Source organism: Clavelina lepadiformis, chromosome 6, assembly GCF_947623445.1.
Source record: "Clavelina lepadiformis chromosome 6, kaClaLepa1.1, whole genome shotgun sequence".
NCBI lineage: Eukaryota > Metazoa > Chordata > Ascidiacea > Aplousobranchia > Clavelinidae > Clavelina > Clavelina lepadiformis.
Window position 1 is genome coordinate 18666243 of NC_135245.1, and position 22571 is coordinate 18688813.

Here is a 22571-nt window from a genome sequence, read left to right on the forward strand (position 1 = left end):
TTACTAAGGTAGAATTCAGACAAATTGTAGAAGATACAGCTGGTTCAAATTTGGCAAACTGGCAAATTGGCAAATGCCAAGGGTTAAGAGAATTATTTATTTGCGAGATTTAATTTGCACTTAGTGTTTTGAACCAAGTTGTGAAATAGGTTGTTTTTAAAACAGACACAAAATATAGGGCATTGCAGGTGATTGACTGCAAGTAATTTTACCATGAAAATACCTACGAGTCAGTATAGATTATAGAAACTAGCAGCTATAGCACTCCCTTTTGACAAGATGCCAGCGAAAAGGAAGGCAAAGAAACCGGTCGTTGTGTTTTGCGAGCTCCGTCGACCACCGGATGAAATTGTGAACATTTCCTCCCAAAATGGGGCGGAGGGAGTAGTCACCCGGATGTTACCGAAGTCACATGTCAGTCACGTGATTTTGAACGCCAACGTCAGCGAAGAAAGGTTCTTGGATATGAAGGTAATAAAAGTATTCCATAGCCACGTGTTAAAAATGTAGCCTAAGTTACTTATTGCAAACAAGTCAGCACAAACAGTTAATTTCTGGTAGATTGTTGTTACCATGAATAACAGCCCATCAATCTTTCAAGAATTGAGCGTAATAATTTTGTATAAATCATCCCAAAATTTGCAGGTATCAACGGAGAACAAAATGCAGAGAAAGAGCAAAGATGTTCACAATCATTTCATCAACACATTCATCAAGAGACTGGAAAGGAAACAACAAAGATGGATGAGGGTCAAGTTTTACTTTTGACCATTCCTGCAGAATTAACCAAAGTTCACCTTAATACCTCTCAGGGTTCTTAATAAATTTGGTCCATAAGCATCGAAAACAACCAAACTTACTTTTTATACCTTCTTGTAGGAAGACGAATACGTCAGCAAGAATTTCCAACTATCGGCTCCAGGGCGGGGGAAAACCCAGGAAAGCAACGGAACTTCCGGACCTCTGACCTTGCCAACCCCACCACAGCCTCAAGTGCTTTACAAAAAGGCAAAGTATCCCTATATGAGTGTCGGTCGTTTGCCCGGATTTGGTCAACAGCACAGTCGAAAGGTAGTGTAGCTTACCTTGCTTCGGTTGCCTATAAGAGGTTATGATTATGCAAGGTAGGATATGGCTGTCAATAATTAGACTACGCTAAAACTGTATTTCGAGATGTTATTAAATTCTTCCAGGAAACACTTCCTCGGATTCAAACTGTGCCCGTGGGGCGCGCAAGACCCACCGCAAACCAACCGCCAATCAGGGTAAAGTTGCCTGCCCCCCGACCCCCGAATTCTGAGGATCAGGTGACGTGGAACGGAGCAACAACCAACCAGCGTGCTGATACTGCCAGTACCATCGCAACTCGAATGACTGGCGGTACTCGTGGAAAGCGAAAAGTTGCTAAAAACTATGACAGTCGCTTCACGGAGTTGCTGACTTGGCTTTCACCAGTCGACGCTAAGAAAGGGCCTATGTTTAGCCGCTCCAAAGTATTGTTCGGTATGTCGCAGCCTACTTACTGACAAACACCAATTATACTTGCAATTTATGGAGTTTGTTTGTACCCCGCAACGTTATCTTCTTGAATGTTGACTGTAATGTGAAACTGTCAGTAGGCCTATGCGCTGCATTAATGCAATGCTTTTGGCAACTAGTTCACGTTATCGTACTCGCAGATCTACACAACATTACGAGCAACGAAAACCAGCTCATATTATTTATCTGCAAGGGTGAAAAAATATTTTTGGTTGAGATTTTAGCCTATTGTCTACTTTATTATTGTGCCATAACATAGGCCTACCAGTGAACTACACGTTTTCTTGAAAATTTGTTTGGTTTTTCTGTCACTTCCATACCAATTTATGTCACTTCATTTTGTTGCATTTTTTGTGGTAGCTATTGAATATCAATTCTTTCACCAAGGTTTATATACACTCCAGTTTGAAATCGTGTTATATTAAATTGGGTTTATCTTCATCTTGCGAAATACAGGCAACTCCTGGGTTAAAGCTCTGTGGGTTGAATTGACCTGGAAACACTACGTAAAACTATGAATACAACGGTAGCGGCAAGCGCTACGCTTTTAAGTTCATAGCAAAACAATAACATGGTCACAAGTGATCAATGAAGAGGGAAAAACGGCAAAGCCCCAAAGGATTGAAATATCGCTAATATAATCGTTTTTTATTAACTTCATGTTGATTATTTCTATTTAAGTTTCTTTTTAATCTTGCTTCCACAATGGTAGATGTTGCCTTGAATCGGCACCACTAAAATCGAAATTACGCTCATAGACATCTTACATTTATCTTAATTCCGCGGGGTCGAAAACGGTTGTTGGATGACATAGACAAAATGTCTCTTTCATGTCGAAAAGCATAATAATCGGAATGAATTTTCTAGCAAAATGGAAAATTTTTGGTTGATCGCAATATAAGATACCGATGGTATCTTAAACAGACAATTTGGGCGCATTACGGTAGCTGTTGCTAGTTCGGTACGGTACAGGAAAGGAACAGCAGGCTGTTATGTTAGGCTATAGCATCGTACCATATTTAAGGTTTTATTGGAGTTAGTTTTAGATTAGAATGTAGATTTAGGTTTAGTTCACTATGCTATACCGGTAACATTTAAGTTTGGTTAACAAGCAACCATAAAAAATAGCTGCGAACGTACGATTTTTTCCGGTGAAATAGTGGCCAAATGGTATAGCCTAAAGTATTTCTGTGTTAGGCTGGCAAAGTACAGAAGACAGGCCTCGGTGTATAAGGCCTGGTAGCCTAGCATTGGAAAAAAAACAGTTACGTACTACAAGATGATTTCCTACACTTTTATAATAGGCCTAGTCATTGTTACTTGCATGGTGGGTTTAGTATACAAGTGCACAACCACAGGATGTCTTTGAAAACTAGGCCCCATCTACTCAAATTGTGATGTCATCAGATTGTGTACTTGTATACAGACCCTGCTTGGTTTATTCTTTGGTGTTAATCATCCAAAATTGAGCTGAATGGATGCCCACTTGGCACCCATTGTTTTTTAGGATGAACTCTTTATTTAATGTTTTACCACACAATGTGGTTGTTACATTTGTCTTCTGTTTGGAAAATGCCATTGTTTTAGGTTTGCTCTTTGCAGGTTCAGGCTGTGCACAGCATGCCATCCAGTGCCCCAACTGTCACGTCACAAAGTTGCTTCACAAATACTGTAGACACTAACCGCCCAGAGTGCAGAGCACACCCGAGATTTTTTTCCAAATCGTTGTCTCCAAAAAAGGGAAAAGTTAACTAAACTTAAACTAATTTTAGCTCCGATTTGAACTGCAAACTTAATGTTGAAAAGCGATATCTCTCTAAAATTAAAAAAAACAGAAACACATTTTCCCCCGATTTCTGACTTAAACGGCCTCAGCCTTGCCTGCACTGGCTGCACAAAAGCCTTGGGCCACACACACACCAGCTGCTTCCTTGCACACTGGAATTTTTCTTCTGCACCCTTGAGAATCTGCCACACTCTGCAGACCGGCAAATAGCATTAGCGGTCCAATACGCAATTGTGCTATAACACGTGGATAATTTTTTAAGTATAGTAGAAGTCTAATAGTAGATCCATCCGTCTACTAAATCCAATTTTCCTTGGGATTTCCTATTTAAAATACTTTATAAAATGTCTGGTTAAACCTAGACCTTGCCTATTTCACCAGTATACTACTGTTTCCTGGAGAACGTCGTGTAGACTGATACTGTGACATATAGTAATTATTATATATGTGTCAGTTTAGCCACAGTAACTCACAGTTTAGTTACGTGAGTTACCGGTACATCCCGGTTGCCTTTTTAGTTAATTACGTAAGTCAAACCACAGCAGCACTAATGCTGCACGTAACGAACTAGAAGTACGTAACTTACATAAATAGTTATCAGAGCTGCAGTTACGAACGTTTGGTATAAACTATTAACCTTCTTTTTGATGCTTTCTTTTGCACACAAAACATCACTACTTGGCTTTCTTACTCATTAGGTAAATGTAATTGAAATGCGTGAAATAGCTGCACTGGACTTTTAGATCACACTGTTTTCAGAAAATGAGCAATAGCAGAAAACAACGTTTGTATTGTGACTTAATAACCGTCCTTTGATAACTATTGCTCGATCAGAAATAGACAGCTTTCATCTTTGGAATGGCTTTGTATTTGGTCACTTTATGGAGGAAACTTTTACGACCATAAGTCAAGTATTGCAGTGGCACCGTTTAACTGTGAAAGTGATATCACACTTTACAAAAGCTATACCATAGGAGGAATATTGCTTGCTTTGTGCAATAATACGTCACGCACTACGTTGATAAAGATATGATATGTTTGCCATTACCTACTAATTAGCGAATTAAGTTTGGGGAGTGTTTGTCAGAAAATGATTCCAATTAACAACAATTATTTTAAATAACCTTTATTTATATTTTAACTTGTCTTTATAACATAAAACACAAAAAAAAGGAAAAGACTTCCTGGAAAATTCTGATTGACTGCTGTCAAAAAGAAATGCAAATTTTGCGATATTGAATCTCAATGCTGTATTAAGTAATAACTTGTGATATTGATCAGCTTTGCCAATAAACAACAATGATACCAGGAAATTACTGTGACACAACATGTGCCGTAGTATAGTAAAAATTGTAATAAATTACTGACAGCCATGTTGCACCTAAATTACGTAACTAAATTTTGGGCTATGATCAAAACTAGGCCCATGCTTCTACTTATGGCTGTCGATCTTGAAGAGTCCTGGCATGCTGATCAACCTGACCCCTAGTTGCAACCTTGGTTCATGATTCCTTAAAATGATTTTTTACTTAAAAATGTATAAATATGCAATTTGCAGTTCAACTCGGTCGTTTTCGTCTGTTACGGAAAAGTATTTTTAAGGCCAAAAGGCACATTTATTTTTTAAATAAAAAATGCATTGCACCTCCCTCATCAATGAACAGAGTTGTATTTTTTTCAAATATCAAGAATTGTATATGAAGCGCAATTTTTTTATGTGTAACGTAATTTTGAAATTGTCCTACCATATGTTTAAATATAGCCTGAAGTTGGAAGAAACTCATATAAGACTGAAAAGACGTGATTAAAATAACGCACCGGTATCAAAAATTGTAAAACCTATTAACGTAAAATATGTTCATTTCCTTTAGCTTTATTGTGCTGCTGTGTGACAGTGACGTTTGATAGTGTAACAAACATTTTGAAGTTGATGTAAATAGAAAAGAAGACTTTTTTATTAGTTAATAACAAACAATGGATGACACCGGCGGAGACATGGATATTGACCAATGCTTGATTGGAAAGTTTAGTTCCATGGGAACAACTGATAAAGATGTTTTAATCGGGGAATTCCGAAAATTACTGGGTTTTCAACTAAACTCAGCGGGATGTGAGTTTTTTCTCGACATGACAAACTGGTATGTTTTTAATAATTTGTTTACTTATTTCACTTGGTAATATTTTGGTTATATTGTATTTTTTGTTTTGCTTTGCGTTTTGTATTTGAAGCCATTGTTTTTAATTTATGCTGCTTACGAGAAAATTTTGACGTAAACTTTTTCTCTGCAAACTTCAGGAATCTTCATGCTGCTATTGGGGCTTACTATGATTTTGAAATGCCCACGATGAAAACTCCTTCAATGTCTTTTGTCCGTGATATCACAATCGGTGAGGGGGAGGCCGTGCCACCCGACACAAGTTTTATAAAAACCTGGAGGATACAGAATACTGGTACATGTCATCATTTAAGACGTGTTTTTGTTTGGCTTGAAACAGTTTATTTAGCCTACTCATTTGTCATATTTGCTCTACAAGTAAAAGATGTCTATTCATATTGTACCGTATTATACTTGACTATATTAATCTAAAGTGATTTGTTATTTGCCAGAGGTGGGCAAACCTGTGCAATGCAAGAGTCAGATAACCACAGATAGCAGAGAACCATTAAATATGTTTGTGGTGTTCGTACAAATATTGTAAACCAGTGTTTCTTGAACTTTTTTGTCCCAGGCCCCACTTTTGCTCTAAAAAAATTGTAAGCCCCACCATCAGTGGGGTATTTAGGACTGCGTTCAGCCAAGGGTCGGCCAAATGTTTTTAAAAGCTGAGTATAAAATTCCAGAATTTGCCCACTCTGCACCCCACCCTAAGTGCAAATATTTTAGGTTTTATGTTTCAAGAAACGGCTTTAAAACATCATGATATGACATGTAAATCTCACATTTACACTTACAAAAGCTAGTTAACTATAATGTATGCACAATTTTGAAATGCTGTATAAAACAATTTTGAAACAGCATATATATACCTGTTTATTGTACATATTTGTTTTATTGTACAGATTAAAATCTCGGTTTTCATCTTCATATTTTCATTTTCTGTTTTTTATTGATTTTGTTTTTTCTTCTTCGTTTCTTAATGTATTTAAGTATAGTAATTTAGGATGATATACTGTAATTCTAAAAAGGCTAGCAACTGAAACAAAGTTTAATTGTGAGGCAAAATCGTTTTATCAAACAAAAGATCACATTTTTCTTACCAAGGTTATATGACATATCTTAATTTAGAGCCTACTAACTTACGTCCAACCTGGTTTATCATGCCCCTTCCATTAACTAAGTTATCTATTATTTTAAATGGTCATTTTATACTTAATGTGATAACGCACAGGTGGTGAGAAATGGCCAATAGGATGCACTTTGCGTTTTGTTAACGGAGATCGAATGGGTTCACCGGAGTGGGTTGCTGTGGCTGACCTTCCACCGAATGAAACACTTGATGTATCCGTAAAGATGATAAGTCCAGCAACGCCGGGCATCTACCAAGGACAGTGGAGAATTTATACCAGAAATATGATTCCCTTTGGAGGTGTTGTAACTTGTTAACATTGTTGAATAGAATTCACTTCTAGCGATGTTCTTTTTGCATAACTGCCATGAAAATATCCTCTTGTTTTTAGATATAATTTGGGTGATTATATCGGTAGAGGCTGGCGGCTTGCTCGGTGTCACCCAGCAAATGTCACAATTTGCTAGTGGCTTGGGTAGTCCGGAACGAGGACATTTTGATGCTCAGATGGACACCAATCCTTTCGCTGTTGGAAATAATCAAAATAACTCAAATGTTTTGTCATGCAATGCAACTGACTTGGCGTTTGGTCAGTCTGAAAACTCTTTTCGGCCGTTGGCAATTGATTCACTGAACAATCAGCCTTCTTTAGAATTTCAAACAAACTGTTCCGCAAGTGATGAAGCGGAAAAAATGGGCACAGAAGATAACACGAGTTTCAGTAGAAGACTGACGGCATCTCCAGTGTTGGATTCAATGCTCTTAAAACACGACATGGAACCATCGCCAACTGTGTCCTGTTGGAACACGAAAAGTCCAACGATTTCATCCAGATGTGAAGATCTTACAGGTCCTTCCCATGCACTCCATAGAATTGAGGAGGAAGCAAAAATGGTTGCCAATAGCTACAATAATGACGGACCTAAATTTTTAGCTTCGTGCTCATCGTATGATATAAATGCGAGACAAGCTTCTCCTTTTAATTCACCGTCGAAACTTCGTGAATTGGAAGAATCATTCAACTCTCCTGACGCCCCATCTCCAATTCGACCTTCAAGAGATTTAATGGTTAATTTTGAGGTAAAACTTTGGCTGTTGATTATATCATAGCATAATGATTGTGAATGCAGAGCTGGTACTAGCTGAAGATTGCAATATAAGCCTTTGAGCGTTCCTATGGTATCGTTTGAGTAAGCAAACTGTCATTTCAAAATAAATCGCGTTGTCCTAATGAAGTTTCTCGCTCAGTCTTTTTGCTTTTATTGTTTGCTAACAAACATTGGGACAGTTTTTGACAATCAATGTTCATAAACATCAATATTAATCATGTTGAAATCTGTCATAACTTGAAATATTTTACTTGCAGGAGCCACCAAAAGCTGTGCATCGATTGGACTTTTCCAGTGGGTCTTGATCACCAGAATTTTTGATTGATTATTTCTGAGATGCTTTTTAATGTCATTATTGTCATGGCAATTTCAAGTGAAAAGTTGTTGATGATGTTTTTTGAAAATTGTTTACAATTTAGCTTAAACAGCTTCAAGTTCTTATAAGCTTGCTAAGGTGTAGTGGAAAAATGGTGGCCTAAACCCCAGCAACACGTTCACAATTGCTCAATTTACTTCCCAAAGAATTCTTTAAAGTGATCAGGAACGGTTTTGGTTCAATTGGCCTAATTCTTTAATTACTAGATTTTTATTCAAGGTATGCATGCTTGTTTAAGTGTTTAATTGGCTTAAAATTATACTGTAAGATTTGCACTTTAAAGCATTACAGGCTCATGCCTCGCTCCAGTTGGTGTGTTATGAGTCTCCACCAAGTGATTGTTTAGCGCAAAAACAACCCAATAGTAGTGGAAGTTGTAATTGTGTCGTTCAGAGACCGGCAATCATGGCTACAGATATTTATTTATTGTTTCCTGAGTATTTGCTTCTTATTACGTCTTTTTCGAGTTAATAAACTTCCCTGTTTGTAACTTGAGTCTAACAAGCTTAAACATGCTTATGCAATAAGTTTTAGTATTTAAATCTGATAGACACTTTTCGGTATCATGCGACTACGCAGGGTTTCTCGTTACAGATATTTGCAAGTTGCAGAGGTGGACAAGCTGTTTGTTTAGTACAATACTGTATATGTAGTCAACGCTTATGTATCTAGTTTCCAAAGAACGAGTAGCATTTTACAATCTATTTGTTGGTTAAAATACTGAGGGCACCAGGAAAATATCCGGCAAACGTGTTTAAAATCGGATATTGCTTGACCGTATTAAGTTTTGCGCATAAGTTCACATTTGATTTTTTGATATGTTAAAGAGTTCCACGCCGAAGTAATCCACGCATATTTTCATACGATTGAGGTAACGGAAATGCTAAAGGTTACGTCGTAGTGACGCTGTGTATTAATGAGACGTAATACAAACAAACGTCAACCCGAATATGTTGTGTATATTTTCGTGATAGCGGCCATTCTTTCTGTTTCAGCACCAAAAACTGACAGCAATTTCGAATGAAGAAGAATTCACGTGCAAGCGGCCGTAAAGGCGACATGCGTTTAAACACGCTGCCCGTGATTCTGGTAGATCGTTTGCACTGGCACATGCTAGAAGGAACTTTTATTAAATATCAATCGATACAAGTCATATCAACAGTAAGTAATCGCACTGAACAAGTAATACAAACATGTCCGAACGGTTTTTAAAGGAAGTTACAGTAAATGGTCAACGAAAATGGTCATCCATACAACACCAATTAAGGGGGTTACACATGCACATATATATCGATGGATACCTTACAATAGCATTTAAAAGATGTAACTTTGTTCAGCTATGTCACAGAATGGACATGTTTGCGTGAGTGGGTACTATTGTACATAAAAAACAAGGTTAAATTTGCACGCAACAAAAAGCTTAAACCTGTAAACGTCTTTTGTTGATGTGTTTTATATTCCAGAAGACATTTTTGACGATATAATCATCAATTGTTTGCATGTAAATTGAGGAGTTGAGCAAGTCAAGGGTAATTTGATGAAGGTTTAAGAAAACTCACACAACGATTGCACTCAGAATGAAATAGTGAAGGAGAATCGTTAAGATAAGCCATTACATAGAAATCAGTATCTCACAACAGATCGTCATGGAAATATCTAATTAGAAGTCATTTTCTTGTTAAATTCTAAAAGCAATCATAATCAATACCACATGAAATTATGGGTTTGGTGTCAGGCTGTCAATGTCTTTCACCGGCTTTATGAAGTGAAATAATTAAGCAAGGCAATAGTTTCCGCTAGAAATAAAACTTTTCCCCTCTTAAACCCTGTTCAATATTAAGCAATGTGCACAAAACCACATGTACTAAGAATTTTCTTAACAAATTAAAAAACTGCCAAATGCCATCAAGTTTATCAATAGTTATAGCTTATTATGAAGGCGAAAAACTTGTTACCACATACTACCATTTTCATCTGGAGATTTTCCTGACAACGAATTACCACAGGTTACTGTATCTGGTGAAACCATTCTATCACCATCATTTTCTAACCTTATGCATGATATCCAAACGTTTGAAAAAACTTCACGACATCAATGTTTGTTAGATGTCTATGTTAACTCTATTTCATCTCCGCCTGAAATCGTTTTCTTGATTCGAAGCAATATTGTTGTCAGCCATTCGTCTATTCTTGTTACTTTATCATAATCAGCAATAGCTTCTGCAAACGCGTCAGCTGAATTCTTTTCATGAGCTTCAACCAGCTTTTTCACCAATTTACATTCACGGCTGTCTTCGAACGCTGGCATGAGGCCTTCATACTTCTCCAAGGCTTGTCTGCAATGGACATGTCACACCATGGTGGTTATTGTAAAAACATACCCAAAAAGTGATGGTAAGCTATCAAAATACATTTGTTCGAGGAAAGATTTAAAGTCATCAGCAACCACAGCTAAAAGCTTGTTATGCGTTATGAAAAGTGAAAAAAGAATATCTAGCAATTTAAAACAAACATGAACAAAATATTAAAATCACAGAAAGAACTGCATAGAATATATTTAGAAGTTACACTGGCAAATTACCTTGCGTCTACCCCATTTCCACCCAAACAAAATTGGCATAACGTGGCTTTAAACATGTATTCTTTTGCCGCATATTTTAGGAGAGGACTTTCTATTGACGTCAAAGCAACTCGCTCGTACAAGTCGATGGCTTTAGTGTATTGCTCCAACTGCGCGGCATAGGATGCAACTTTAAGCCAACATTTATTGGCGCTGCTTTTCGAATCTTCACCATCATAATAATCCGCAGCCTGTGCAAAAAGCGAAATTTCTTTTAAAATTAACTGAATAATTAATGAAATTGATTAAACAAACCTTTTCATAATGTGCTATCGCTTTTTCAATATTCATTGCATCTGTTTCATAGAGCTCAGCTATGTTCATGTGATGTTTGGCTGCCATGGTAAATCGGCCCATATCAGTAAATATGTCAATTGCCTGCAAAATAAAACAGTAAACATGTTCTGTATTTCTTTGTCAGCAACCTTCAACAAAACTTTTTCCACAAATGTAACAATAAGTGTTTATGCAACTTTTCAAATTATTCATAATCTACGATGAAAACAAGGGGGAATTTCCAAACATGTTTACTCTGCTGAAGCAAGATATAGCTTCTTCTGCATCTGACTTCTTGTAGCAACCAGCAGCATCGACTAAATTAGTTGCCGCTTCGTGCTTATTTTGAAGCTGGATCTGAATCTCAGCAGATTTGCAAAATGCTGTTCCTGCACCACTCCATTTCTTTGCCATCTTTAAAAAAATTTGGTGTTTGAAGCTTTGTTTTGTCTATTATTTTCATACTATGATAACAACATACTGTTAAGACACATAAGTATTATGACATTTTTATATTTCGCTTGTGCACTACTTGTGTGAAGTATTACACAAGAAACATATCTGTCATAAAGTCCGCATATGCTGGCGGTAATTGTTAGAATATGAGCGAGGACGATTGATAACTTGTTTTACTTTTGCTTCGATGGATGAGTTCTCATTTCTCAAATTGCGTGACTATGCTGTTAGTTGCTTGATTCTGTCTATACAAATTACTAAATGATAAAGTTCCCATTTTATTTATTATAACTTATAAGACACAAAGGTTTTCACCTTCGGGCAAAGCTTACTGAATGTTACATAGCGCTGTAGTAACCAGTGAAATCGATCACATGAAAAGGAAAGATTGAAAACATTACATCAGTATTTATATGTGACACACCGGTTCAAGCGAGGAAATTATCTGACGTCATTAAGGAAAACTCAAGTCTGGTAAACACTGAATTCCAAGATCCCAAATTAAATTCCAAACATCTCAAAACAACTCGTGAGTCGTGACGTAATCGTCACAGTATAAATAATTAAGCTAAAATACCTTGTCATAAATAATGTTTAAACCGAAATACATTGCAGTAGCATGGTGTTGAGCATAACAAAGGCAATTGCATATTGCCTTAAACAAATACCTTAAACAAATTTCCTGCTCTGACGTATTTCTCACATGCTTCTTCAAGTTTAGTCGTTGAACCAAAAAGACTGCCAAAAAATCCTCTTGATGATTTTGCCAACTTATCTCCTTCAGCCATAATGGCCATTGCTTGTTTTTCTTTGTCATCCATGGTTAAAGTTATTTCGGCTTTTATAAACAAGCAATTCTATTTAAGAAATTATCAGTTATTACCCAGGCTGGAAAGAATGGCACTTTTTGACAATACTTCAGAAGTGCAGGATGGCCAAAATTAGGGTAACTGGGTGCACTATCGCTTAAATTGAGACGTGTACCGGGTGCAAAATGGTGGACTAGGTACATGTTTCAGTCTGCAACGAGCCTAAACAAAATGCTCATGGGCCCTATTTTTTGGTGGTATAAAAGGAGACATTCGGGTGCACTAAGCAGTCTTGAAAAATTTCGAGGGTGCAGTTGCCATGCTTTCCACTACAGGTTAGTAGTAAGTACCAGATTTACTGATTTAGACAAAGTGCCTATATATGATACATTCAAAAACAGGATGTAACTTGGTTTATGTAACCTACAAAGCTTACCAGAAAGTTAACAAACCTTACTGACAAATTTGTGTACTAAGTTTTCCTATGAGAAAGAATAAGTGAACAAGAATAGGTTTTCGTTTTTTGACAACATGTCAACATTATAGTAGGTATACTGTGCTGAGATACTAAAGTGTCTGGCCTGATATTGCCTATCAGTGAAAAACCTATTTCCTTTAAGAAACATCAACTTACATAGCGAAGATGACAATGGAAATTACGGCAACAGTGGACAAATCTACACAAACAAAATAAAACGTAGCATAGGGCGGATTGCATTGTTCGAGTCGAAATAGGCATTTCGGTCAAGGAGGAACGGAGTAAAAGTACACTAATCGTCAAATTTCATAAATATATGGCGGTTGGATAAAGAATTGAGTTAAAACCATATTAAATAAATGAGTCTAGCATGCAAGTGCACAACCAAATGACGTCACAATTTGAGTAGGTAACTATTAAGGCTATGTTAACGTTTAAGCAAGAGAAAAACGCTTGATATATACGTCAACATCCAATTTTCTGCCGGCTAAAGAAAAGCTGTCTTTCATTATGTTTCCTTCTGTCGTAATGTAGCTTAGTCAGAACGCTATAAAACTTTGGTACAAACAATATCAAAAAGAATTAGCCAAATTTAAAAAACTAAATTACGGTAATCAAGACCGAAATTTATAGTCTGATTTAATTAGCTGAAAACAACAAAACAAAATTTACCAACCAGGAGTGACAAAAAACGCTACTTATCAAATGGAACAAGGATAAGATGAACTTATTAGAATGGAAATAAGCAAAAGAAATTCAAGAAATCAAATCAATTCGAGTTTCCAATGTTTTCATAACTAAACTACAGTATGATTTGTTAATTCCGTTTTGATCATTGCAGTTTCGGTTACTTTTGTTTTTTGTTTAACTTGAATTTATTTATTTTAATGAGAATTTCAAGGGTTCCTAAAATCACCAATAGAGTTAACCGTAAGTTTTTTTATTAGATGTCTGTAACGCGGGGTATCCATAGCTCCATATATTTCCGATGTCTATGAGGTTATCACAAGAAAAAAAATATTTTCTGATTTTATTTTGCATTTGTTCGGCCGGCCAGTTATCGTGACCCACCCTTCTTCATAAAAAATCTTTTTAACAAATATTCCGCTTACATTCATAACCTTAACCATAAGTGTTGCAGAAAACAAGCTTTTTAAAGGATTATCAACTTTTGAGACTGGTACAGTTTATGATTATAAACTGATTTAGCAATAGATTACTATGAGCATGTCCTTGCATTGATATTATTTAACTTTGCCAGTTTGTTTGCTCTGCGGTTCGGCTAAAAAAAATTATAAATCCCGAAATTAAATAAAAATGGGGATGTACGTGCGTGAAGGCCTGTATGTACTGTGCTATTGTCTGCGACATTATAATACCTTAAAAAGTATTAGATGTCTATTTGCATGATACACACCCAGTAGCAAAGAGAAAAAATTAATTCAGCAATTGCGACTGTGCAAACAAACTGTTGGTTAAACGTTCTTAAAAGAAACGAAACAAACATACGTTAACGAAAAAGTGTAACTTAGCTAACGATAAAGAATTTATAATTTCACTCTGATTCTTGGTTACTTGTTGTAGATATAGTGTAAGTAGGGGTCTAGTGTAGAAGTGTACAACCGGATAACAATCATGACATCATGATTTGAGTAGCCGGGGTCTAGTATGCAAAAAGGCATCTTGTGGTTGTGCACTTCTGCACTAGGCCTAGACCCAGTTGGTTTTACAACAAAATTGTCACAGATCAAGGATGTGTGGATGCGAACCCGAATAGATTTGCTGAATATGGCTTGTGTATAGACCGGTCTGCAGGTTCATAGCAGGATTTATGAAGATATTGAGCGCATGTGCATGAGTATGCTGACTCAACTGTGCAGGTGTAAAACAGCTAGCCAAATGTGCACCTCTTGAATCTTTCTTCAATGCATATCCAAGCTAATACTTGTAACATAGGATTATTTATCTATCATCCAGACTGCAGAGTACGGCAGGAGCACACCCAAGATTTTTGGCCGAAACAGTGTTGCACACCAGGAAAAAAGCTCTGTTTGTAAGAAAAATAAAAAGGAGACACTACGGTTTCCTCCAATTTCTATTGTAAAAGGCTGCACCTTGCCTATCACAAAGGCCATACATGGATTGGCTTGGTGGGATGGGCCGTGAGTCGCACACCCGAGATCTCGGTGAAAACTGCCATACTCTGCAATCTGTGCAAAATCCTTTTCACAAAAATTATGCAGTCCCAAGAAATTTGGGAGCAGCGCCATGACCAAAAGAGCGAGTGCTGTTGTTGAATAGCAGTCTGTTGTTTTCCAATAGCACCCTGCTGTTGCTTGCTGCTCAGTAAACGACAGGCTGCTGACATGATCAGTAACAGCTTAGTTTTTCAGCAAAAGGAGCAGCTGATTTTTTTTCAAGAAAAGTGTACATCGGTTTATAGAAAAAAAGAAATTGAAGATGTATGTGAGGATAGGGCCAGCGTATTTTATGTTCCTGTCTTGAACATCCTTGATATAAATAAATAAAGTGTGAGTTGTCCAGTTCTCAGCAGCAACCAACAGCAGGTTGCTATTTGAGCAATTTATTACGTCATAAACAGCATCATGTCAATTACTAAGCAGCAAACAATAACAGAGTGCTATTTGAAAACACTAAGAGACTGCTGTACAATAATAATTTTGATAGTGCTCCGGCCTCTCTAAATCTCTACTCAGCAACTATATGATCTCGCTTATTGCAGGGTGCTGCTCAGAAACAGCAAGCTGCAATTGGTGACGTCATGAGAAAAGTACAGCTGCCACGAAATATAGACCGGTGTGTAGAAATTTCGAGCGAACACAAATACTATCCTAAATATGGCGAACCCAAATATAATATTTTTGTACATTACCACAAGTTGGAAAGTTTGCTAAGTGCGCAGGCGTAAAATTAATTGCGCGTACAAAGACTTTCATTTTTTTCAGTTTCATTTTGTTGTGCTGGGAGTTTCTTCGCCAAAAACAGCAAATTTTCCAATATATACATTATATACCTGTGAATTGATCAACTTTGTAACAAATGATGATCTACTTTCCTGGCTAAGCTAAACTAGCCTGGGATCAATATTCCGTGCAATTTACTAAAGATCATGTACTTAACGATTTTCCTTTTGAAATGGTCATTTAAACTGCATTTTTTTTAAACAAAATATTTTTCTTAAACCTACCGATCATTTTTTGCTTAAAGCAGAACGTAACAATTATTTTTCTATATTCCAGAAACACTGCCACGATTTGTAATGGCTGCACATAGACCATTAAACTCGTGAACTGTTTTTATTCAACTTTATTCAAACATGAAAGCTACTTAGTTTTGAAATTTGATGTCACTTTCTTCAATGTTTGAAATGTGAAATGTGAAATGAAAGTGAAATGAAATGTGAAATGTTTGAAATGTGTTCGGTAACTCAGTAAAATTTAAAAACACTCGAAACCGGTTAATCGCATAGTAAATTTGCCAAGCTATTTTATGCGATTAACTGATTCTGTTGTAAACAATAGCATAGGTGTTGTCAGAAGTTCATCTTACACATTAGCTTGAAAGCAGACTGCTAGACACATTAACTGCTTACACAATAATCTTTTACTACTCATAATACACGTAATCGAAATATACTGCATAGGTTGTAATAATAAGGCATTGTTGCATATGGCAATCGGTGAACAACATAATAATCAGCGTAATAATGAGCACACTCAGCCTTTTGTTGCTATGATGTTGTTTGGCAAAGTGAGAAAGATATTGTTGCATGTTTTCAGCCATAGAAAAAGAAATTCTTTATCGATAAAATTAATATCGCGTGTCATCATCATTAATATTAGTGTCTTCCAGATGTCCTTTCAAGTTAGACAAAAAAATCATGCGTGCTTATTCTAGCGTATTCACCGGTGCATTTTCTTCCCTTGGATTATGACATTCTATGCTGTGAAGAAAGATTATGCGATTTACCAATTACGACTGTATACTGTAAATAATATGTTGCAGATAGATTAGCACTACAATGCACTACATACAGAAGCAAAATTAAACAACAACCCTAGCTGGAAAGTGCAGCAGTTTTCTATGAGAAATCGAACGTGGTGACAGGCACTGAAGCATTAATTCTTTATTTATTTATTATTAATTAACATTCAAAGTTTTTAAAACCAGTTTTTTTTTCTGAATTGATGTATCTCGTGGGTGCAGTTGCCGCCCTTTCCGCAATATACAGCATTGTTTAACCCATTAAAGTAACTCCATGGAAGTTAGCTGCTACGCGGTGCTCTGTTACCCTGATTGTATTGACAGCAGGCTGAAGATGGCTCATAGGTCAAATGAAACTTTCAATCATGTTTAGAAGTCTTGTATTTTCCAAAAGACATTATCTTTGTATTAATGTATACTTTTACATACAGATATAATTACTTATTCTGTTTGCGATAAAGTTATTATTTCAACATGGGATTTGAAACTTGTGGACCGAACGAGGCAATGGTTGTTGCTGGTTGTGGTCATTCTAGACCACTGATGGTCCCTGGGGGGCGAATTTGGGTTTGGCCAGTTATCCAACAACTTCAACGAATTTCACTCAATACAATGACCCTGCAAATCCACAGCAAAGAAGTCAATACATCCAAGGGTGTTCCAATATCTTGCATTGGTATCGCCCAGGTCAAGATACAAGGTCAAAATCAAGACATGCTTGCCAATGCATGCATGCAGTTCTTGGGTAAAACTGAGCAAGAAATTCATAACATCGCACTTGAAACTCTTGAAGGTGAGGAATCACTTTTTTCTGTATTCGTGCCTTACTAGTTTCACCATTCCATTTTTTTATGTTTGTCTTTTATCTGAAAGTGAAATGCCATTATCCCTACACGATTATTTTTTATTTAACCAGGTTGCAAGTAAATATATATAATTTACAGCAATGCTTCAGGCATTGACAAAATACCCAGTGTTTGTCTATATTATGTATGTTTATTTTTCATTACGGAATGGTTAGGTTTTGTGATTTTTACATAGTAAGAAACTTATGAAAAATCTTAGGTCACCAGAGAGCAATCATGGGTAACATGACAGTGGAGGAAATTTACCAAGATCGTAAGAAGTTTGCAAAGCAGGTCTTTGAAGTGGCATCATCTGACCTTATCCAAATGGGCATCACAGTTGTGTCTTACACACTCAAGGATATCACTGATAATGAAGGGTATGACGTTTCGGCTTGCCAGTTGTTTACTAGCAGATATGCTTAAACGCTGATACATTTGTTATGATTAATAAAACCCTCATTAACTTTTGTGCTTTCCAACATCCGTGGTCTTTGCACTCGCTTTTACCTTCACTGCTAATTTGTAAATCAAAAATGCAAGAGTTTACTTTATAAGTCGTTGACAACAAACATGACAACACTTTGGTGGGGCAACGTAATATGCTCTGACACAAAATCTTGTTAAACAGATACCTTGCTGCTCTTGGTAAGACTAGAACTGCACAAGTCCATCGGGATGCAAAGATCGGAGAGGCAGAATCGAGAAGAGATGCTGGTATCAAGGAGGCAATCGCCAACCAAGAGAGACTTAAAGTTCGTTATGAGAATGACACTGAAATTGCCAAAGCAAAGAGAGATTATGAATTGAAGAAAGCAGCTTATGACATTGAGGTAACGTTGGACAATTTATGTTTAAGGGTTTTTATCTGCTTTATATGTCGTACATATAGTTTACATATATGTCCCTGGGGGTGTATGTTCTAGTCATCTAGTGTATTATATGTTTTATTTACGTTATAAAACAGTTAGGTTAGTTAGTTAGTTGCTCTCAAGTACTTTATGGCATTTAAAGATTTAAAAATATTACAGTTAGTTATTTTTTATAGTTGTGTAAGGGGTATGCAAAGTAACTAGGAATTCCATTCTCCTTTGTTCAAAATCAATTTCAACACAAATTAAGGCCTAGGTTTGGCAAACCATATGAATATGGAACCAACTTAACATCCGCTTGTCACTGAACTCTAATAAATGATGCACCATATGCCATTAGTTGCATAAACGCATGTGCGTATCTGTGCTGCAGTTACGGTTTGCAGTTGACATAAGCTGCATCACATCGTGTACTCATGAGCAACAATGCAACTTGTCCCTGCTACTATATTGTCATAAAAACAATTGTGTACCTGTGTAGATCTTTTGTGCCGTGATCTGAACAATACAGTGGCAGTAGTTATTCCTTGGCTGCAAAAGCCTGTTTTCAGCAAAATACAAAATGATCCCGAACTTTTGTTAGTTTATTATTATTGTAATAATCTATATCCACAGTTGATCATTCTAATAAGTATAGTGGATTTCTGATTCATGTCATGTGTGCTATACCGCTACAATAGCGTTATGAGTTATTTGAAATTTTTATTTATTTTAAACACTAAGAAACCAACATTTAAAAATACCTCATGAAGCTCACATGACTGTTCATGCTTGAGGCAGTTTTGCTTCCCAAATATTTGCTCAGTGAATCAAAACTCACTTGAGAGTTTTATTATGGTTCAGTAGTTTTGCCTCAAACATAGATAGACTAACAAGCATAGGAATTTTCTTTAAGGTTACCCGATTGCTTGAATCAGAGTTGTCCAGACGGTTTGGGCTTGTAAGCTGCTTTTACAATGACCAGGTCAAAAAGACTAATTAATTATAATTATTGAAGAAGCACTTGTACCAAATGCAAAATGTATAAAAAGTGAATATATTCATGTATTTTACATATGCAAAGAGTGGCTTCATGCAAAATAATAGAAAAACTAATTTATCTGGTAGATAAATATCCCAACAAATAGCTCTGATGAAGCTAACTTTGAATGGTTAGCGAAACATTGCCAGAAATAAATTTTAGTATTTCACCAGTCGTCCCTTGTATTTGATGTATAGCACAACAAATGTTTATTGTCATGTGACCGACTCGAATTCTTTCGCGATTGGCTGCGATCAATGTATTGCACACCCCTGCTTTAAACCATCTGATATGTTTTAAAATGTTAATGACTGGAATCATGCCCAATATATCGATTGCGAATGCTGTGCAGGACGATCTGATTTCATTTGAAAATTTGTTAGTACAGTAGTAGAAAAAGTTAGTGTTGACTTTTCGCCAATTTTTTCTTTGACTTATGTACAAAAAGGTCGCACTAAAGTTCCTTAAAAACAAAGCAATACTTACTGCTTTTTTGCAATGCATTTATAATTGAATTTATTTTGTATTCTTATGTGAGGTTGATCATACTGCAGCTTCAGGCCGGAAAAGCGTGGTAGCTTGTTTGTTAAACGCTTCTCTTCCAAAGAGGAAATACACTATTTCAGAAGGAAGCAATAGCTCGATTAAATAATTCATTTATACGTTTTGGAGAACTGTTGTTTAGAACCACTAAGAATATAGCATCGTGTTATTTCACTGTATGATATATATTTATTTTACGTTTTATATGTATACTATGTTTGGCTTTGTGCATACAGTATGTATTTAAATTTCCTTACAAGCATTACAACCACTGACCTCATATGTTTTATGCTTACGGACAAAGGTTGTTAACAATGATTTAAATTTGGTTTTAGTAAGAAAATAAGAGGTTGTACAACATATTAATTTTCAACTTATTTGCTTTGAATTTTTTATAAAGTTTTAATAAATCTAACATATGTATACAAGCTAAATAAGTTAAGCTAAGTTAAGTTTAGCCTTTGAAACTGTATATGTTGTTGCTTATCTTTGTTATTTTTTGACTCCATGGTTTCCTGCTCAAGTCCAAGCAATTTCACTATCCAGTTTTTTTGTGTAAACCCCACTGCAGGTCGAAGCGAAACGTGCTGAATCAGAACTGGCTTACGACTTGCAAGCGGCGATTTCCAAGCAAGCCATCAAGGAAGCCGAAATGCAGATTAGAGTGGAGGAAAGAGCGAAGCAGATTCAGGTCCAAGATCAGGAAATTCTTCGTCGTGAAAAAGAACTTACAGCCCAGGTGAAGAAACCAGCTGAGGCAGAGAAATATCGGTAAGTTGATGACATTTTTTATTGGCGTCATTTATCAATATCATGCAGTTTTTTATTACTATTCAGTTTACTAGCATCTGATTTTATTATATATATAAGTTGTTGTAATTTTGTTGATCTAATTTTGCCATTGTTTCTTGCCAGCAAATTGAAATTAAGTTTGTTGCTGATAAAATGTGTCACTTTTTCCTCCCTATTTTTTACACATATTTTTCACTATCCTTTGAGTACATCTGATAAACAATATGCTGGCGACTGAAGTACATGACTGTTATTTGTTGCTTGTTTTGTACGTCAGCTACTTTTTTTTAACCAATATTGTTAGTATTTCTAGTAGATTTTGTAGACAGGAGATTGCCAAAACTTTAACTGTCATATCAATGCAGTAAATTATATTCCATATCCTCCAAAACCTTGTCATCACGAAGCTTTTAGAAGTCTCATGAACAGATTGAATACTCACTAAGGGTAAAAACCATTTATGACGATTTTTTAGTCTGGAGACAATCGCTGAAGCAGAGAGGAACAAGGTTATCTTGGAAGCGGAGGCAGCAGCAGAAGCGGTCCGTGTCAAGGGCGAGGCGGAAGCGTTCGCGATAGAGGCGAAAGCAACTGCAGAAGCCGAACAGATGGTGAAGAAAGCGGACGCCTGGAAGGAGTACCAAGAGGCTGCCATGGTCGACATGGTACTCGCGACCTTGCCTAAGGTGGCGGCTGAAGTTGCGGCTCCCTTGTCTAACGCAAAGAAAGTTACCATGGTTACATCAGGCAAAGGTGATGTTGGAGCCGCCAAGCTCACTGGAGAAGTGTTGGATGTGGTCGCTAAGTTACCGCTTATGGTGGAAAATCTCACTGGCATCAACATCTCGAAGGCAATGAAGATTAAAAAGTAAAAGTGATTTGCTTCACTGTTTGCGGTACATTATGTCCATCTTTCTAGTGTGTGTTAAAAGATGTAAGAATTTTCTAAGGGCATTTTAACATCTATACAGGACTTTGCAAACATTTTTGTTCCATTTTCTTGGCATGTGATTAAATGTTTGTTTTGAAATTCCTGTATCAACACTTACTCTGAATTTTAATTAACTCTTGCTATAAAACATTAATAGATTAATGTAGCCAATTGTAAAAATAATGATTAATTAATTAATTATCTTTGTGTGGTTGCCATAATGATATGGTTGTTGGTTGATAATGATATGTTGATTGTCATAATGATATGCAATCAATTGCATAAAATGATATCTGTGTTCAAGAATTCTGTGTGTTTTCAAGTCTTTGCCGGTTGGAACTGCTTCAGTGCAGTTTTTATTTTAACAAATTGTTAACTTTTTTCTTTGCTAATACCTCTATATTGCATGTTGTTCATTAATTGTTGTATCAATAATGTCACATTGGTTTGCAAACTTCAGCTTCAAATCAAGTCAGATTCAAAACTGGTTTGATCTAACAGTTCTAACTATTGCAGCTTGGTGCTTTTGAGATTGAGAAGTTCAATTGAAGTTGTTGGCTAAGATGTCATAGGTTTGTTACTTGCATTGTATTTTGTCCATATCTCGCAAGTTTGTTTTATGACAAGGTTTAGCAGCTCATGATATTGTAAATATACCCACGCAATAATAACTCAAAGCACTGGTGGTGGTTGTTAAGATTTACTCTTCATTAACGGATTCAGCTATCCCCGTACAATAGATTCCGTACAACTTTACTGATGATCAATATTGATCATAGGCTATTATCTTTCTACCAGTATAACGGTAACCTTGAATGGCATTTA

General features: G+C 36.3%; 4 protein-coding genes across 5 annotated transcripts; 3 read left to right on the top strand and 1 right to left on the bottom strand.

Moving 5' to 3' along the window:
• On the top strand, window positions 1-2006 carry LOC143462354 (uncharacterized). The gene is made up of 4 exons (XM_076960486.1): window positions 1-471; window positions 646-750; window positions 880-1071; window positions 1194-2006. The coding sequence occupies exons 1-4, from the start codon at window positions 280-282 to the stop codon at window positions 1524-1526; spliced, it is 822 nt and encodes a 273-aa protein (XP_076816601.1). The 5' UTR covers window positions 1-279; the 3' UTR covers window positions 1527-2006.
• Window positions 2007-5167: 3161 nt separating this feature from the next.
• Window positions 5168-8593, top strand: LOC143462014 (protein ILRUN-like). 2 transcript variants are annotated; one of them, XM_076959999.1, is made up of 6 exons: window positions 5168-5463; window positions 5622-5776; window positions 6716-6913; window positions 7005-7463; window positions 7548-7693; window positions 7980-8593. In XM_076959999.1, the coding sequence occupies exons 1-6, from the start codon at window positions 5300-5302 to the stop codon at window positions 8025-8027; spliced, it is 1170 nt and encodes a 389-aa protein (XP_076816114.1). In that variant the 5' UTR covers window positions 5168-5299; the 3' UTR covers window positions 8028-8593. The 2 variants fall into 2 exon arrangements, with proteins under 2 accessions (XP_076816114.1, XP_076816113.1); XM_076959998.1 differs by having other exon boundaries at window positions 5169-5463; window positions 7005-7693.
• Window positions 8594-9209: 616 nt separating this feature from the next.
• LOC143462015 (alpha-soluble NSF attachment protein-like) lies at window positions 9210-12991 on the bottom strand. The gene is made up of 5 exons (XM_076960001.1): window positions 12119-12991; window positions 11250-11408; window positions 10974-11096; window positions 10680-10909; window positions 9210-10434 (listed from the first exon to the last, which is right to left on the bottom strand). Exons 1-5 carry the CDS (start codon window positions 12269-12271, stop codon window positions 10209-10211), a joined length of 891 nt encoding a protein of 296 aa, XP_076816116.1. The 5' UTR covers window positions 12272-12991; the 3' UTR covers window positions 9210-10208.
• A 4186-nt stretch (window positions 12992-17177) lies between these two features.
• LOC143462019 (flotillin-1-like) lies at window positions 17178-22423 on the top strand. The gene is made up of 5 exons (XM_076960014.1): window positions 17178-17535; window positions 17808-17967; window positions 18219-18420; window positions 20595-20794; window positions 21291-22423. Exons 1-5 carry the CDS (start codon window positions 17217-17219, stop codon window positions 21685-21687), a joined length of 1278 nt encoding a protein of 425 aa, XP_076816129.1. The 5' UTR covers window positions 17178-17216; the 3' UTR covers window positions 21688-22423.
• The last annotated feature ends 148 nt before the right edge of the window (window positions 22424-22571 follow it).

Bases quoted from the DNA above. Each gene is read 5' to 3' on its own strand.
- LOC143462354 (XM_076960486.1), top strand. From the start codon at position 280: ATGCCAGCGAAAAGGAAGGCAAAGAAACCGGTCGTTGTGTTTTGCGAG. The intron at 751-879 runs GTCAAGTTTTAC...ACCTTCTTGTAG, and splicing joins AACAACAAAGATGGATGAGG to GAAGACGAATACGTCAGCAA. The intron at 1,072-1,193 runs GTAGTGTAGCTT...AAATTCTTCCAG, and splicing joins GTCAACAGCACAGTCGAAAG to GAAACACTTCCTCGGATTCA.
- LOC143462014 (XM_076959998.1), top strand. From the start codon at position 5,300: ATGGATGACACCGGCGGAGACATGGATATTGACCAATGCTTGATTGGA. The intron at 5,777-6,715 runs GTACATGTCATC...GATAACGCACAG, and splicing joins CTGGAGGATACAGAATACTG to GTGGTGAGAAATGGCCAATA. The intron at 7,694-7,979 runs GTAAAACTTTGG...TTTTACTTGCAG, and splicing joins ATTTAATGGTTAATTTTGAG to GAGCCACCAAAAGCTGTGCA.
- LOC143462015 (XM_076960001.1), bottom strand. From the start codon at position 12,271: ATGGATGACAAAGAAAAACAAGCAATGGCCATTATGGCTGAAGGAGAT. The intron at 10,910-10,973 runs GTTTGTTTAATC...CTTTTTGCACAG, and splicing joins CGATAGCACATTATGAAAAG to GCTGCGGATTATTATGATGG. The intron at 10,435-10,679 runs GTAATTTGCCAG...TGTCCATTGCAG, and splicing joins GGAAATGGGGTAGACGCAAG to ACAAGCCTTGGAGAAGTATG.
- LOC143462019 (XM_076960014.1), top strand. From the start codon at position 17,217: ATGGGATTTGAAACTTGTGGACCGAACGAGGCAATGGTTGTTGCTGGT. The intron at 17,968-18,218 runs GTATGACGTTTC...CTTGTTAAACAG, and splicing joins GATATCACTGATAATGAAGG to ATACCTTGCTGCTCTTGGTA. The intron at 20,795-21,290 runs GTAAGTTGATGA...ACGATTTTTTAG, and splicing joins GCTGAGGCAGAGAAATATCG to TCTGGAGACAATCGCTGAAG.